The sequence below is a fragment of the Podarcis filfolensis genome (genome assembly GCF_964270895.1).
Source record: "Podarcis filfolensis genome assembly, chromosome: 3".
NCBI lineage: Eukaryota > Metazoa > Chordata > Lepidosauria > Squamata > Lacertidae > Podarcis > Podarcis filfolensis.
The window spans coordinates 88,216,376-88,235,332 of NC_139606.1; the positions used below are offsets into that span (position 1 = coordinate 88,216,376).

Here is an 18,957-nt window from a genome sequence, read left to right on the forward strand (position 1 = left end):
GCCAGCTGCAAGCAAACCAGTTGTGGGTGAAATTGGAGAAGTGTCAGTTCCACGCCAAGGAGGTGGAATTCCTGGGGTACCGCTTATCAGACAAGGGATTAGCCATGGATCCAGGCAAGGTACAGGCGGTGCTGGAATGGAAGACACCGAAAACGAAAAAAGATGTGCAAAGGTTCTTAGGGTTTGGGAACTTTTACCGTAAATTCATCAAGAACTTTGCCCACTTAACGGCTCCCATCACGGACTGTCTAAGCAGCAAGAAGAAATTCGTTTGGACGGCGGAGGCGGAGCACGCTTTTGAGGAATTGAAAAAGGCATTCGCTTCGGAAGAACAGCTCCTGCATGTGGATTTACAAAAACCCATGAGAGTGGAAACTGATGCCTCAGACCGGGCGGTGGGGGCGGTGCTGCTTCAGCCAGGGAGCAATAAGTCGGAATGGAGACCGTGTGCCTTCTTTTCGCGTAAGCTGAACAAATCCGAGAGGAATTACACGGTATATGACCGAGAACTACTCGCCATTCACGAAGCGTTCCGGAGATGGAGACACTTACTAATTGGCGCACAGCATAAGGTGCAAGTGTGTACGGACCACAAGAATTTGGAGTATTGGAGAACGGCACGAGTGCTCAACCAACGACAAGTGAGATGGGCCCAGGAGTTCTCCAAATTCCATTTTGAAATCTGCTATGTGCCAGGTCCAGAAAACATCAGAGCGGACGCTCTCTCTCGCAAACCTGAATATTTGGAGGGGGAGGGAGCGCCAGAAGAGAGACATATTATCCCAGAGGACCACTGGGTGTGTGGTGCGGCCTGGGTGGGGCAAAGAGAACTGGTAGAGGGAACGGTAAATGATGAGTACGCCCAGGAGAAGCTCAGAGGTTTAAGGAGAGAGGGAGAAGACCCCGGAGGTTTTGAAGAAAGAAACGGGGCATTGTATTACAAAGGGGCGCTATATATACCCGAAGGGGAATTGAGGGGGAGAGTACTCAAACAGCTGCACGACAATCCCACAGCGGGGCATTTTGGGCAACACAAGACCATGTGGTTGGTGACCAGGGAGTTTTGGTGGCCCAAGGTGAGGGAGGATGTACGGGAGTATGTGAGAAGGTGTGACCAATGCCAGAGAGCCAAAGGAGAAAGGCGGGCACCAGCGGGGTTATTAGAACCGTTACCCACACCAGAACGACCGTGGGAGGCGGTGTCGATAGATTTTATGACTGATCTGCCCAAATCCCAGGGGAAAACCGCCATACTAGTCGTAGTAGACCAGTTAACTAAGATGGGTCACTTTGTAGCTTGCTCACATGCAGTCACGGCGGAAGAGACAGCAAAATTGTTTGTAGAACATATTTTTAGGCTGCATGGCGCCCCCTTGAGGCTGGTTTCCGACAGAGGGAAACAGTTCACGTCCAGATTCTGGAGGAAGCTTATGAGCTTGTTGCACGTAGAGGTCAACTTTTCGACTGCCAGGCACCCTGAGACCAATGGGCAGGCGGAGAGGGCAAACGGTATCCTTCAACAATACCTGAGGTGTTATGTCAATGACAGAGAAAACGATTGGGTCGAAAAGTTGGCACTAGCGGAATTTGCTTACAATAATGCAGAGAATGTGTCCACAGGGATGAGCCCCTTTTTGGCTAATTATGGGTGCCACCCCAGGGCGTTTCCAGGGGAAGGAGGAGAGAGATGGAGTGTTCCGGCCGCTGAACTTTTTGTAGAAGAAATGGAAGCGATCCATCGTCAACTCCAACACAACTTAGAAAGGGCCAAAGAAGAATATAAGAGGCAGGCAGACAAGAGCAGAAGGGAAGGTGAAACAATTAGGGTGGGGAGTCGGGTCTGGCTATCAACCCAAGGGTTGCCGTTCAAGGGGAGTTGCAAGAAATTGAGACCCAAAAGATTGGGACCATTTGAGGTCATCCAACAGGTCAACCCAGTGGCTTTCAGACTCCGGTTACCGAACCACATGAAACTGCACCCAGTATTCCACAGGTCATTACTGTCACCATACAGGGGGGAAGGTGAAGGGGTGTCCACACGGGGGCCAGCCATAGAAGAAAGGGAAAGCCGCAACTATGTGGCGGAAATCATCGACTCCAGGTGGAAGGGTAATCAGGTGGAGTATTTGGTCGCGTGGGAAGGGGAACCGGAGTCGGAAAACACCTGGGTGAAGGCAGAGGTCCATGACGAGGTCTTGATCGAAACGTTCCACCAAAGGTTCCCCAGGAAACCTCAGACAGTAGCGAGGTTCCGGAGGGAGTACTTTGGCACCACCGACGATGAGGAGGAACTGGAGGGATTCAGGGAATCGGAGTTGGAAGGGGGTACAGACTCCGAGGAGGAGGAGTACTTGGAAACCGGGAACAGCAAAAGGTGGAGGGAAGTGTTCGAAACTTCGGAAGATGAGGGAGGTTCCTTCAGGGGTTTTGCTCCCTCGCCTCCCGCAGAGGAGGGGAGGGAAGGGGGTGAAGGGGGCCCTAGAGGGGAGGTGGATGTCAGGGAACTGTCATCTGAGACGAAGGAGGTGAAAGGGCTCATGGAGGGTGAGAGAGACCACTCAGCGGAGGAGGGGACCAGCAGGGGGAGAAGTGGAGTTACAAGGGAAAGTGAGTCGGAGGGAGGGCTCAGAGATACTTCAAGCGAGAACAGTGGAGAGGTTTCAGGACCTCCCGTAGGGACACCCACTCCTCGGCGGAAACTGTCACGCCGAGAGTCCAGAAGACGCGTTTCCGTTAAGGAGCTTTTATGCTGGAAGAAGTTCCGTAAACGCCCACTGTCCGATTCAACGAGCGATTGATGGAGCCATGCTTAAGGAGCTCCATCACAGACAGAGGTTTGGGAACTTAGCCAAACTCTGAGGGATCAGGATTTTACGCACAAGCAGCTCACCATCCCATCACAGCTACTAGCTATGATGGCCATGTTCTGCCTTCATGGTTGGAGGCAGCAGTGCTCCTGAATAGCAGTGGCTGGAAAACACAGGAGAGGAGAATGCTCTTCTGCTCAATCCTGCTTGTGGGTTTCTCATGGGCATCTGGTTGGCCACTGGGAGAAAGGGATGCTGGACTACATGGGCCAGTGGCCGGATCCAGCAGTCTCTTCTTACTTCCCCCTGAAGGTGAGGTAAGGTGATCTTTGACTTCCACTGTCAAATGGGCACACAGCCTTTTGGCTTCTCAGAATTCTGAAATGTTAGGCGGAATAGACTTGTGAGGGACAAAGCTGAGTGAACTCAAACATGTACAAACTGCAAATATAATGGGTTAGTCAGTGGCTCATGAAGCCATGATGGCTTTATATAACAGTCTAAGAAGCTCTTTAAGGACAAGTGCATTATAACTGGAAATAGTCTTATGGGACAGCCTTACTTCCCCTCTGTGAAGAACTTGCCAGCCAGTCCACTTTAAAAATAAAAGGATATTCTTCATTGTACAAAATAAAACACTTTGCCAAAAGGACACTTTGGACTGCAAAGATAAGGGTATGCTACATGTTCCCTCAACAACAACACTCAAGCCAGCAGTGGCAACCTCTGCCAACCTCTTTTTCAGAGTTATTTCCTCTTAGGGAAGAGTCATTGTGCAAATCTCTAATAATATTCATCAGTCATTTAAAAAAGAATGTGGAACTGGAATCCAAAAGTGTGAAATCAATGTGCAAGTCAAATTCTGCTCTGGTGACCCCAATTGTCGATTTAGGTACTTTTTCTGCTTTGTCGCACTAATTGCATTTAAAATGATAGCAAATGCTGAAAGGGATGAAATATATTTAAAAACATCAAGGGAAAATGACAGCTTTAACGAAGTGATGTAATAAAGTCGTGGACAAGACCAGAGCCACTGCACTCTGTGGAAAATGCAGCAGAAAAAAAGAAAGGAAATTTACTTTAAATGATACTGTTCTATCCTTTCTGTGTCCATGTGTGTTCATGGAAAAGTTGGCTTTGATGGGAGTGATCAGCAGACAAGAGAGGGATACAATTAGTTCCAGTGTCTCTCCCCCAACAAATACAAATGTGTGTTTGTAATGGCAGTTAAACACTTGCATGTAAAGTGCAGTCTGGGTATCAGATCTGGAAGTCAGATCAATGTGAAACACTGCTAACTGCAGTTTTTCCAGAGAAGAGCAGTACAGGCACATAATCTAGCTTCCTCAGAAGCACACTTTTATTTTTATTTTTATAATGTACACTTCTAGGCTTTTCGGCTCTGCAGAAATGGTTGAAAGTGCGTGGGGCAATGACTAAAACAGGAATGGGGGCAGTTCCCCCATGATGGTTCACTTTCCAAGGGTCACTTGCCAGTGGCAGTGGGGGTCAGAGGCAAGAGCAGGCACAGCAACAAATGTAAAATTTAGCTTTGTGCAGTAGACTAGTTTCTACACACAATCACACACCCCTCTTTATCTTCCATCCAGACAAGAGGGAGGAATCATCGCGGTCCAAGGGTGCAATTCTAGTCAGGCAAAAACAATTGGGTGCAAAGTAGGGCCTGTGAGGGCTGTGGCCTGAGGAGAATTTTGAGGATCAGGCTGAGAGGCCTGGTAGACCACATTTGACATCAAGTCCTGAGGTGACCTACCCTGGCCTAAAACTTTTGAACCCAGAGGCGTGTCTGAAGCCGGTTTCTGATGGGGCTCCAGTGCCCTGCAGAGCTGCTCCCGTCCCCAAATATCAGAAGATATCATGCAAAAGTTTGCACCTTGTCTAACTTTGCATTATATATTTAACTTTGCATACATCTCATGATGTATTTTATCACACATACAGTATTTTGGCTACATGGGTGCTGGTTGTTTTTTTTTTAGTGGCACAAACAACTTTAATCAGAGTTTGCACTGTTCAATATTTCCAGTGGCAGGTTTACCTGCATAACAAAAAAAAAATAGATATTTTGGGAAGGCTGACATAGTATGGTGGAACGGAGATTAAATCCACAACACCACCATGTTTTGTTGGTCTCCTGTAGCTGTATGTCCTTGTGCTCTTTCACCACTTAGTTCTTTACTTTTAAAGCATTCCTAGTATAGGCTTGTGTAGTTTCATAGCCAAAGGACCCAAGGAAAGTGTCCATAAATTATGTTTCAACTTGTTTCATTCCTCAACAGTAGAAGGTAAAACATGCACCTGGTCTATTTCAATTCTGACAATCCACTTCTCAATTTTTCTTTCAATGGCCTCGGCCAACAGCTCTTCTCCCTCTTTTTGTTCCTTCCTGTTCTCTCATTCTTTTCTTCAGTTCCTTTAACCTCTTCTTTTTTGCTTTTCGGTCATTGATATCGTTATATTTGCGATAGCAAAATTCTGTATTACTACTCACACAGTTTATTATGATTATTTTTGAATCACTGCAGCACCTGTCATTCCACCCAATTTTCTAGCATCTGCAAATATGACATGCATATCTTTACTTAAAGTGATTCATGCTGTAGCAGGAACCCCCCCACCCCAATCATTCTGTTTGTACAAACTTCACACACACACACTCACACACTACATTCGCCACATTTCTGTTATAAATTCATAGAAAATCAACCATACATCGGATTTGCACTGTTCCATTTTATTTTACTCCATATGACAAGAACTATCAAAGGGGGGTGCCTTGGTCCTGGTCAGCCATAATCCCTTCACCGTCTCAGCACATCCACAGGAGCCCTGCCCAGTTGCTATGCCAACCCTGATGATCCCAGACAGAAGACAATCAAGATCACAAAGAAGTTGCATATGGGAGTGGATTCAGCATGGACTGAAACAATGGACAATGATCAGATCTTCCCTCTGGGGGCAGGAAACTGCAAACTCCCCTTTGTCTCCTGGAAGTGACTCATGGGGAGGGGGGAAAGGAGGAACTAGCCAGGTGACAAGACACTCAGGTTACCACCAACTCCTCCCTCAACCCCTCCTTTCTGTAATGTATGCATGATGTTTCTGGGGGTGGGCTTGACCTAGAGGAGGGGAATTTCAAAAAGTTTTTATAAGACCTTGCACACTATTTTTCTGGGTCTTTCCTCTCTCTTGCAAGTGAGGGGAACACCCTGTTGCAACAGTTCAATAAAGGCCAAGCCTACAGGCTGCTGTTTTGCTCCAAGTTATCCTGGTTGGTGTCTTTACTTTTTGTCCAAGGGAGCCCTCGGATATTTCCGGCAACAATGCCAACGTCAAACTGCACTGAATCTTCAATAAAACAACTGAGAATAACTTCCTGCCAATTGATATTGATCCCTGTGATCGCTTACAAGCTGTTTCAAATGCACCACAGATAGTTGTTTTGGACTACAAATCCCATCAGCCCAAGGCACCACAGACATGGTTTTACTTTTCATGTTTTTTTCCCTACCTGCAGGTTGCTGGAGATCTATTTATCTTTCAAGAGCTCACATTGTTATATATTTTATTGACTTCAGATTGGTTCAAGTATAGTCAAATATTTGGATTTCTGTTAGAACTCCACAGTTAGGCAGCTACTACATTGTCCTTCATATCTGTGGAGGGCATGTATATCAGTCAGACACAACCAGACCATGGACTGTTGCTAGGAAAGTATGCTAGTGCAATACTTTGCATCAATCCTCAGGAATTTGTACCCACTTCCTGACAGATTTCCTGATGGGTTATTTGCAAACGATTAAATGGTGCTGACTGTTAACCCCATGCATTCCTGAGAGATGAGCCCAGATAGAGTGTCTTGAAAACATCCTACTCCACAAAGCCATTCAAGATCAAAGCAGAACAGGGATCTGGAGAGTTATCTAGCTTGTGGTGTACCTTGCGAAAGAACTAAAGAGATAGGCAACTATCAATCCTGGGCAATCTCTCCCCTCCCTTCTGTACATTGACCTAAAAAGAGCTCTGTAGCCTGATAATTCTTGTAATCTCTGTAACACTTTGCATTCTCAAGGCCCATCAATCACCCGGAAGATAGGAAAGGTCTCATTTTTTAACAGACTTGGGAACAGGCACAGCGATAAAGCATACATTTTTTGGAAGTGTCAACTGGTTTTGAGGATCCAGACTATTATACATCTCTGATTTCTAAATAGTTAGTGCAACTCTTGTCTTGCAGCACATTTTATGGGACATTCAAGAAGGCTTTACTTGCTGTTCAATACAAGTGTGTGCATGGTCCTTAGTTGATTCACCTGGTTGTAATTTACCAAACTTGCCAGCTGACATTTCTGGCACGGTGATCTTGTTCTCATCTGCATGTGGCACAGGCCTACTGACCATGGGATAACTTGTTAGAATTGTTGGACAGAAGATACCTGCTTCACTAGACAGATAAGAACTAAAGGTCGGATGCTGTGCAAACTCCCAGCCTTTAGCCTTGCTGTTGGAACTGAGCACTCAGTACCTCAAGTAGACAATTAGTCTGTTTCCAGTTGGGTAGTTGATTTGCCCAGTGCTGAATAATGTTTTGATTTTTTAAAAAATAATGACTGATGTTCAGGAACTCTGCACTGTCACTTTTTTTGGGGGGGGGGAGGAGAATCTCAGTATTCATTTACATTAATTTGTACTGTGATCCACAGAAGAAGTTACCCTCTTTTATCCAAGTACTGAAGAATCTTTGTGAAATATTTGCTAAGAAATGGGGTGTGTGTGCATGTGTGAATTCTTTGTGTGATCGCTTTGATTCTGAGTCAGGTCTTTCAGGAAACTATGGATGTGTCATCTCATAGTGAATCCTCTTTTCCTCTGACTTGCTGATTTGATCATTAAGAACGTAGGTACACTTATGGGGGATCAGACCAAGGATCAAGCATTATTTTGTCTCAGCAACTGGTACTCAGAGGGACATGGACTCTAAATAGTAACCCTACTCTCATAGGTGAAGAAGAAGAAGAGGAAGAGGAAGAGGAAGAGGAAGAGGAAGAGGAAGAAGAGGAAGAAGAAGAAGAAGAAGAAGAAGAAGAAGAAGAAGAAGAAGAAGAAGAAGAAGAAGAAGTAGTTTGTTATTTATATGCCTCCCATTTGGCTGGGCTGACAGTGATAGCTGTTTATCAGACATATCCAGGACTGGTCTAATGAAGTCCATGGTCATCAAAACATCTTGTGCTAGTGTATTTCATACACAAATATGAACTGTCTGAAGAAGAACATTCTTTTGCCTGTCCTGAGTCTAAAGCTAATCAATTTAATTGGGCAACCCCAACTTCTGCTAGGCTGGGGCTGATAGGAGGGCATCAGCTTGGAGTAGTTTGGAGTAAATTATAAAAACAAAGGCTGCTATCCTGTTTGTCACTTTCGGAAGATTTGTGGTAGTATGCATCATGCTGGAAGCAGTATGAACTAGAAGGCAGTACAAATATTTATCATTGCTCAATTTGTGGATACCAGCCTAAAACTGGGCCTGGCTTTACCACCAGGAAGAGCAAGGCAGCCAGAGGGCAGGAAATTTCCAGCTGTTTAATTTATTATTATACTTTTGACTGCACAGGTGATGTTTCACTCTGGTGGACCAAAAGGTTTGGTGCAATGGAAATTCAAACAAATACTCCAAATTCAGATGGTCAGCACTTGACCTCTAGGCCCCTGGGATTCCTGCTAGGAGCACCAACATCCTCCCCCCAAAAGATGCGCAGCTATAGGTCTGCTTATCACTCCATGTGCACCGCAGAACATGCAATGGGGAAAAAGCCCAGTTCCCTGGTATACATTTCTGTGGGAAGAGATAGATAGTCATTATTTATTTTGCCGGTTTTTATCTTTCCCCATATAGAAAGATCTTGAGGTGAGTACTGCATTAATAAAACAAACAAACAAACAAACAATCTCATTTTAAAAGGGGGTTAAGAAATAGCCAAGTCAGAGTGCCAGCAGTGTGGGAGCCATCTAAATTTCAAGGGCAAGGGCACTGCAGGCTTAGGGTGCAACTACAGACAAAGCCCACCTATGCGTCATTGCTAAGTGCGCAGTTTCTGGAGTGGAATCTTAAGCTGGGCCTCCTTTGAGAATCGTTGTAACGTGGTTCTGGTTGGTGGCTCCACTCAAAAGGAAGGCCACCACATTTTGCCCAAGTTACAAGTCATCTTCAAGGGCATCCCTATGTAGAGTGTATTGCAGCAATCCAAGCAGGAGGTTATCAAGAGCATGGATTATGGTGGCCAAGCCATCCTGGTTCAGAAACTGTTGTAGCTGGTGAGCTAACTGGAGCTGGGCAATGGCACTTTTGCCATGGAAGACACCTGTGTCTCCAGTGACGAGGTGGTATCAAACGACACTCTCAGAATATGCACCTGCTCTTTCAGGGAGAGCCCAGCTCCACCAAAAGGAGCCTGTTCCCTTGATTCCTGGACCTGAGAGCAACTATGCCACAGCACCTCCATCTTACCAGGATTTAGTTTCAATTTATTAGGCCTCATCATAGCAGCTAGGTATCAGTGCAGAAGCTGCATGGTCTCACCTGACTGATGAAAAGCAGAAGTAGAGCTCTGAGCCATAGACATGTCCTGTGTTTAACATGTCTAAAGAGAAGCGCCTGGAGCTATGAGAAGTTCCACCTTCTGCCGTGACAGCTCTTCTCCCTTGTTCTACATATACAGTGCCTGGTTCCAGTGACTCAGTAATGAGGGGCAGGCCCTCTGCACATCCCCATAGGCATTCTTTTTTTATTGTATCACACACACACCAGGATAGCCCTGGGGTGAATGCAATGTTCTGCGGCCGAGCCCTGGTCAAATTAAGGCCTAGGGCTGTCTTGTGTTTGAGCTACAAGGCTCTCTTTAAACTCAGAGGGAGAGCATGATGAGATATTGATTTTCATCAATGTCTTGATTTTATGGCATTGCTCACAATTCCCATCCCTCCAACAGCTGGATCTCCATTAAATGTTTCGGTCCCATCTGGAAGGAGACTATGAAAGGCTTGCAGGCCCTCTCCCCCTTAAAACGAGAAATAGAAAGGGATTTAATTAGGGAGCTGGGTGGCTTAGAAATAAGATCAGACCATGACCTGGGTGGTCTTCCAGCTCTCCCGCTACATATGTTAAGATTGCAAGCAGCACCGTACAAACCCTTGTTTACATTTGCTCAATTTGCTTAAATTACATTTCCATTCATTGATCAAAAAGCCATTTATACTAAGTGGGGAAAATGCCTTTTTTTAATCATATGGTGCTGTCTTGTACTAGTCAGGGCAGGCCCTTGGGATCCAGTATTACAAGGCTTAGTATCTGGCTGCGTGGCAGTGAATCAAAGAGCAACCTTTGGCAACGCATCCGTTGCTTCATTATGTCGAGATGATCTTTGAAAAATCTGTGCACCTCCCGATGCTTCATTTATCCTCTCTGCAAATTAGGGATAATGATGCCTTCTGATCTCAAAGGGTAGTCAGATGCCCCAAGGTTAGCAAGGGACTTTGAAAATGCTCAGATGCACAATACAGGTCTGTTAGCAAATAGAAGCAGAGAAAGTCCCCCGCTTTCTTCTGGGATGGTGCCCAGAACAGCCCTAGTGCATGACAAGGAGCTCCTACACAACACTGCAAATGCATGTGACAATTACTCATTCTCCTTCACATTTGGCTCCTCGTCCACAGGAATACCTGCAAAACATATTGACTCCAGCATCCCTCATCCTGCTAAGAACCATCTGCATGTGCAGAGCCTGACTAATCCCTCTGGCCGTTCAGATTCTATTCTAAAAGCTATACTTGTGTTAGCCCCAATGCAACATCAATATGGCACCAGGTCCAGTTCCCATATAATGGAAAGTGAGGGACCGGTAGCCTTGCTGTGTAGCAGGAAAGCTATTTGTTGAACTGATTGGATGAGGAACAATCATGGAGCATTCACTGAGCAAGCTTCTCTTTGCTGCTCAGACTTGGCAAACAGATGCTACAGTCAAGCAAGCGCTCTCAGTTGCTCTGAAAGGTTGTGATGGAACAATGGCAGGAGTCCAGGAGACTGATTATATCCAGTTGTGTCTGGAACGGGAGGGCAATCACTTACTAAAAAATGTTCCCTAAAAAATGGAAGGCTGGAAATGGACCTAATAGCTGGCTGGGAAGTCTGCATCCATTGCCGATTTATTTTTTTCTTTTAGCACAATCTCAAGTAACTGTAGATTTGAGGCTAGATGGCAGAGATGATGAACCTGAGACCTTCCAGAAGGTATTGAACCACAACTCCCTGCTTAAGGAAGTTTTTAATGTGTGATGTTTTATCATGTTTTTAATATTCTGTTGCGAGCCGTCCAGAGTGGCTGGGGAAACTCAGCCAGATGGGCTGGGTATAAATAAAATCATCATCATCATCATCATCCCTAAGCACTATCCATCCTGATGGGAGTTGATGTCCGGCAATTACTGGAGGGCCACAGGTTCTCCATCCCCACCCCTTCTGTGGAAAAAGGCCCTGCTGCAGTAGTAGCCATGATACCCAACACCGCCATTTTCCACTGTACGTCCCACTGTAAATGATGCACTATCTAGAAGGTCGCTTTCCTAGTGACAAATGCAAATGCCCTTGGCAACAGAAGCACTTCCTGAAGGAAATACATCGGGATCCCCTGCAACCCATGAGCAACAAGTGCATGTTTATTGTGTGGAAAGAAAAGATCATCCGGAAAGGCCCTGAGGGGTCTGTATCAGGATCAGAAGCTGGGATGATCTAAGGGACCTTGGTCTGCTATAAAGTGAGTCAAGTCAGAGGGGATGATTTCGAGTCATGCGATGTTCGTGGCCAGCCTGAACTTTAGAAAATAATAGATGCAGTGTTAAATAAAATTTAATAGCTGCTGATTGGAGCAGCTGGTGGGTTAATTTATTCTGTAAGGCTCTTTGTATTACAAAAAATTCATTGGATTGCATATTTGTAGGCGAGAAAGCAGAAGGCTAAGTCACAGGGTTATTTTGGCTGCATGATAAATAAAGGGAGCTATTATACTATCACTATCTGGGGCGTAATTTTTTACAATAATACTCTCCACCTCACCATGCTGGTGCGTGCAATTAACCACAATTAGAGCCCAATTGCTCGCCTACTGCTAACAGCTGCCACAGCTAACAGGCTTCTCACACTGTGGTCAAGGCCATTTTTTCACTATAGTGCAAACAGCTATGGTAGGAGAAAGGTTAACCACCCTCCTTTGGTGAACGGCAGAAGTCTCCCTCAGACACTCTGTCTGCCAACTCCTTCATTTACTAGCAGCTGTTTTCTTCCCCATTGCCAGGAGGATAACTGAAACAAAAATCACTGTTCTTTGGGCAAACTGCATACTAGATAGCAAGCTCCGAGGGATATTATTGAATAGCAAAGGCATTTGATAGTATTAGAACCAACCACAGGTTCCACTTCTGCTGATGCACAGAATTTTGAGCAATTAGTCACTGGATTAAGTTCAGTATTTATAACCCCCTGAGTCATAGCCGTTAGGCCACAAAGTTGGGAAACAAAGAAAGGTTGCTGTTTTGTTTTTTTTAAAAAGACTCTCGTTCAGGGTTTATTTGCGTATGCTTCCATTTTATTTCAGTAGCCATTGCAATTTCCTGGCTTGGTTCTCATCCAGAATTTGGAGAAACATTAAAATTATACACAAAGAGTGGGCAGGAGTTTGAGAAGAGGATGGGCAGTGCTGAGGAATGTCCTTGGGATGAAGAACGGACCCGACTTCTGTCACAGCCTTATGGTGAGGTGAACTTCACATGTGGAGAAATTGTTGCTACAAGTGAGCAGAATGCCTACCCCAATGCAGCAGTTAACAGCACTGTAAGTAGTATGAAATGAAATTTTGAAATGGCATTTGAAACAGACCACTGTAGCCATCTTATCAAACTCAGGAGTCCACCTATCACATTATATCTGAGCTTTCACATGACGTAAAAGCCACTTCTGGAAAACCAACAGAACGGAACACATGCACAGCGCTCATTTCCATGTATTTTGATTCCAGATAAAATCCATTTGTAGCCCCCTTAGCCCAGAGAATTACAGGAGTAAAGTGACAGAATTTGGGGCGGTACCCTAGCATACGGTTCTTTCCTGCTCTTTTCATGGGGGAACAGAAGCACACACATGTGGAAAGGGTGGGGAAGTGGTGATACTGTCCAATGGATGACATTCATTGTTGTGTCTCACCACCATGCCCACTGGTATGAATGAAATTTAGAGCAATATGATGGTATATCAGTCAAAAAGCCACTATTCCATAACACAACAGGTACTGCAATGTGAAACGGGACAGAAATGCTAGCAGGAAAACTAACACGGTATTTCCATGTTTGAATGCACCGTACCAGTGGCGGCAGTGAATGGAGGTGTGTGGAGGCCTTGCTGGGCTCCTCCAGATTGGTGGGGTTTTTTGCAGACATATTTGCTTCAAGGTCATTAATGTAATGCTATTAGTGGTGGATTTATTCTACGCTGCCCACACACCATTCCGCTTTGCCAGCTGTTCTGCAATGGATCTCCAATATCACCCCATTATCTGGAGGGGCACCCTTGCACCGTAGAGCATCAAAAGAGGGACAACCAAACAACCCCCCCAACTTGCAGAACATTTGTGGTATGCATATTTAAAGGATTTCGGTGGGGAGCTGTGAGTCATGCACCCACAGAAAATGAAGCGGTATGTCTGCTCCCAAACTTCAGCAGGTGCAAACAATATCAAAAGCAGGATTGCGTATAACCGCCCCAATAACACCACAAGCACAAATACTCATGAATGCATAATAATAACAATAAAGAGAAGTCTGAAGGGATTCATTATGAGTCCCCCACCTCGGTCTGGAAGATACTTGCTTTTTCCAGATGCCACAACAGAAAACACTATTTTCGCAACTGAATACCTTCCCATAAAAGCACTTTATGGAGAATGCGAGAAACTTACACCTGGCACAATATATTCTGCTGCCTGAGGCAGACAAAATACCCCCCCCCCATCCTGCTATCTGCATATAGAAGCCAATCAGACTTGTGAACTGAAGCTGATGGGACAACATCCTCCACTTTATCTGAGGACACCAGGCTAGGTCATGGGATGCAGGGCAGGTGGCACATGAACCTTTGCCCTCCAGCATCTCCTGACCACCAATATCAGCCACCAGGGGCCATTACACTCAGTCAGGTGTGGAGAACCTCTGGTCCTCCAGATGTTGTTGAACTACCACTCACATCTGCCCAGCAAGCAAGGAAGGCCAAAGTTTCCCCATACCCTACTCAAATTAATGGGAGGCCCATCTCCCTGTCCCTGAGAAACCACCACTACAGTCGGCTGTTAATATGGTGAAATGTACAGTATATCAATCTTACTGTAACAAAGAGCTCCCCTTGCATCTTGTTACAAAATGAAAGGTGGCAGAGGGAAGCTTCACACATATTGTGTGAGTGACAGTTCAGGATTCTGGCAACATGACCTATTACAGACAACCACAAAACCTCAGACAGAAGGCAATTAGACAGGAGACATTTCTGCTTGTTGCAACATTCTGGTGTAACAAAACAGGTGAAAAGGGGGTGGTTTTATCTTAAGAAGACCATTATCTCCTCAGCTTACTTAAATACACCCCTGTGTTTTTGCTGTTTAAAATAAGAGAAAAAACAGTGTACGTATGTGTTGTGGAAGGAAATGGATGGCAAGTTTTGAACACATCAATTCCCAGTGGAATTTTATTATCTGTGATTTAAATTGTGACTACTAAAATTACGACTACTAATACTATGCGTGTTAAAATCAAGTCTCCTTGATTTTAGTAGGACTTACTCCCTAGTTAGTGTGCACAGGATTGCTGATGAATGGGTGCAAGCTTTTACATGTATGGCACCCGACCTCCTTCCTCCACTATCCCTTCCATTTGCAGGTGGGCCAGTGTGGATCTAACCCAATATTCTGTACTAGATGGGCCCTTAGTCCAGGCAGGCTCTTCTTATATGTGCTGAAGAAATATAACAACAACAATTTTATTATTTATGTCTATTATTATTATTATTATTATTATTATTAGTTGTATTATTCATATTCACCATGATAAGACCTGATTTTGAAAGCTTTTTGAAGCCCAAAAGATACCAACACAATGTTTCTCTGAGGAATCAGGTTTATAATATTTGTGAAACTGGCTTCCTGTTCCTGTCCCGCGCCATGGCGATGGCTCTCACAACATCGGCAAGAGGCACAGGCTGAAAAGAGGGGATAGAAGGGGTTAAACTATCCCCTATAAACCTCTCGGGTACGCCTCCACACGGATCAGAGTGGGGACGGGGGAGACACTTGGTGCTACGCACTTCACCTGATGTGAACCCCTCCCCCCAAATTGCCATTGGATGTGGAGGTTCTCCTTATAATTGGGTTTTAATTGGCATTAATAATAGGAACACACCAGAGGAGATGGACATTATAACTGTGAACAATCAGCTGCATGGAACAGAGGTTTGAAATTGGGAGAAGATTCTATCTTGAGTTGGAGGCGGATGGAGGAGAGGGGGGCTCTCTGCTACGTTTTATGGGAATTTTTACATTTATGATTTGGCAACCCTCCCCTAATATTGAATTTTAAGATATAAAAGCGAGGATGGTTTGATGTACGTTGTAACACTGGGATTTAAAATATGATGTAAAGCTGCTTGCGGCTTGAAAGGAGTCAAGGAGGGGAGAGTCTGGTTGTTTTGTTTGGAAGGATGTTGCTGGGAATTAGAGCCTACGCCCCCCACCCCTAAAAAAAAGTCTGAAAGAGATCGTGGAGATGTTGAGATATAACCTTTCCCCCCTTCTTTAAAGCAAAATGCTATGGCAGTGGCAAAAGGAAAGTGGCACGAGGGGTTTTTGGATGTTGGAAGAGGAATGGCGCCGCCTTCCCTTCCGGAAGAAGAAATGGCAGATCTCTGGAACTTGTGGATTTGGTGCCAGTGGGAGGGAGGGATCTGCTGTTGTCGATTTGGAACTGGTTGTGTATTATGGGAAAGAGCTGAGCAGGAGAAAGAAGAGGGCTTAACCTTGAAGTTGCAGCTCCGCCCCAACCAGGCTGGAATAATACAACAGTGGGAATAAAGAGATAACCCCAAATGCTACTGGATAAAGGAAAACATCAGAGAGACATATAAGGCCAAGAGACTAACAACTGACTTTTGGATGTGGCACACACAGGATGAAAAGGAAAAAGCTATGGTTCCTCACTTGAAGCCTTTTTTGGGGGGGAAGTTAAATAATATAACAACACAAATAGAAATCATTAAGAGTGCAGCTGTTAATTATGTGATAATTTTGAAAACAGAATATAATAGAAATAAATAAGACTATGAAACATGGTAATATTAGATTATAAAGAGCCATCAAAAACGGTGAACACAAAGCCTCTTAACAAAATTGTTTTAATTTGGAACTGATTTGTGTAATTGGGTTTATACTGAAAATCAAATGTAAAAATTGGCAAAATAATAATAATAATAATAATAATAATAATAATAATAATAATAATAATATTTGTGAAACTATTTTAATGGTTTTCACTGTAAGGAGCAATAAATTATGTGACAAATATAACATTGTTAGCCAAACCTTGAGGTGCCAATAATGCACCAGTAATCCACAATTATTAAGTAGGTACAATTGCTTCACTAAAGCATTTCATTGTTATCTAATCAGTAAAAACCCGTCTAAGAAAACCCTTCACCTAACCACGAAGAGACAATTCTGCATGGACTGGGGTGTTTAAATGAAATATCACTTTATAAGAACAAAGGGAAGCCGACTGAAAACAGCCAAGTCATAAACCGATGTATTGCTCAGCGAAATAATAGAAGCTTTCATTCACGAAATCAAACATCAGCACTTTTATATTAAACCAACAGCTGAACTCAGTCTGAACCACAGCTCAGTCTCAGAAGCTGATATTAAGTGCCAGGATTGGCCTGGGAAGTGTGAAGAAAAAGCAAGTGCAGAGATTAGGCTTTTCAGCCTATCTTCTTGGAAACTGAGCACTTGCCTGAGCTTAGCAAATACCACGAAATTTCAACAGGCAGCAGTTCTGCCAATAAGTCTGTGCTTCTCTGAGTAAGGAAGTTGACAAATGTTTCTTTGTTACTATCATCTACTGTGAAAAGACTAAGGTCCTTCCCGGCAAACAGTGACAATAGGGTTTTTGTCTGAGCACTAAAGTAGCAGTAGCCCAGGTCCAAGGTTGGCAACATCCTGCCCATACCCAGTGGATAGGTGAAAGGAGGTGGATGTTCTCTGCGACAAAGTGATGGAGAGTCATTGCCGTGCAGTGGTTAGTGTGTTGAATTAGGATGCAGGAGACCAGAGTTTAAATCCTCACTCAGCCATGACTGTGGGTCACTCACTTGGGGCTTGTTCACACTTTCGCTTGTACCATTACAGTCAGGGTGGATTTGATTTAAATCACGAGTCAGTAAGACTTGATTTAAATATTTTTTTTTACAGAAAGACTCATTCTTACTGGTATAATCTTAATATTTACAACCAGAGGAAGGTTTCATTTTTGGAATAATAAACGTTCAGAGTAGTTTTTACAGTTATATCAAAAATTACTGATTTGGTTATACTATTAGAAATACATAGACAGATAATTACGAAATTATTGTGGGGTTTAATAAGCTAACTGTTTATATTTGGACAACTTTTCTGCTGTACTTTAATCATTTCCTTAATAACAATTTAAACAATTTATTTAACTAAAGCAATAACATTATAGCATATGTATCCATGTTTGTTAACTGATGTGGTTAAACGGTGTTGTTGTTGTTGTTTTAAAAAACTTAGACTGAGTTTTAGCACACATGAAAAACTTAAAACAAATCCTTATTTCCTGATGAATAGCCTTTGGACTATAATGTAACTTAAATAGAAAACTATATTTGGAAAGATTTTTCCTCCAAAGGCATTTTACTTTAAAAATCCGATTTAAATAAACAAAATCCGATTTAAATAAAAAAATCCAATTTTAATTTTAAAAAAAATCTTTTTTTTTTTAATCATTGATTTTTATCCACCCTGATTACAGTACTAGAAAGCATGGGTGCCAGTGACAAACTCAGTGGGGAAACTCCAGAAGCTTATGGCAGCAGTTGCTCTGGAGGCGGAAGAATTAGGCTGCACACCTGAAGCATGGAAATACAGCTGTTTGGGTCGTGGTCCATTTCTCCACAGACTCCCGGCCTGCTGTTTATGGCTTGGGAGGGGGCAGGAAACCTCAGGAACATTCAAGATCAATATGCTTGCCTGCCCCTTTGGATCGCGACTGCTTCTACTCAGAATTCTGGTCTGCTATTTTTTTGGGGGGGGCGGGGAGAGATGCAAAGAGGGTCTCAAGGCAGTTACCATGGCACTGCGCACAGGCAGACAGCACGAGCACAGATCCGTTTCCTTTGCCTTCCCCTGAATTGAACCGGCTATTCTGGTTTTAGGTACATAGCAGCACTATGTTTTGCCTATTAACAAAAGGGGGGGAAATGTCACGGTTGCAGCAGGAGAACACATGTTACATTTCATGACATCAGGCAGTTAAAATGTATAGCTAGTACATACAGTGCTCTCACCAGAACTACTCTGGATTTGCATCAGACAGAACTGCGAGTACAAAATGTCCCAGCTCTTGTAAAAATGTGGGTGAGATAATATTGCTATCGGAACCTTAACCATTGCCTTTCTTGATGGCTGTTGCTGCTGCTGCTGCTGCTGCTGAGCTAATAATCCTAACATTCCACTGAAGGAGTGTTCAGTCAGTGCTTGATCATAAACAGGAAAGGAATGAAGGGAGGGGGGAACCCCAACCTCAGGCTTTATGAAAGATGCAGGTCATTGACCTTACAAATCGCGACAAAATTAATTTGGCACGGCATGCCGCTTCTGCCTTTTAACTATGCCCTGTGGAATTTGAGCACCTGATATTACTTAAGCTCTACAAAGCAAAAGGCTTTTGCCAGCACAAACAGCTCAGGCATGTGTGGACAGAGCCAGTCATTCAATTTTGGGGAGTCTGAGGAGAGAATGGCTGGGCGTCT

The 18,957-nt window shown here is 44.0% G+C and overlaps 1 protein-coding gene across 4 annotated transcripts in view; it reads right to left on the reverse strand.

Annotated features, from left to right (window-relative positions):
• Positions 1-18,957, reverse strand: part of RBKS (ribokinase) — a 78,900-nt gene that overhangs the window by 14,468 nt on the left and 45,475 nt on the right. The window contains exon 8 of one of the 4 annotated variants that reach the window (XM_083604619.1): positions 7,946-8,661. The exons of the other annotated variants lie outside the window; for them this stretch is intronic. Coding sequence (XP_083460745.1) covers positions 8,527-8,661 — 135 coding nt within the window. The 3' untranslated portion in view covers positions 7,946-8,526. Of the gene's footprint in view, positions 1-7,945; positions 8,662-18,957 lie in introns of those variants that run through there. 4 annotated transcript variants of the gene reach the window in all.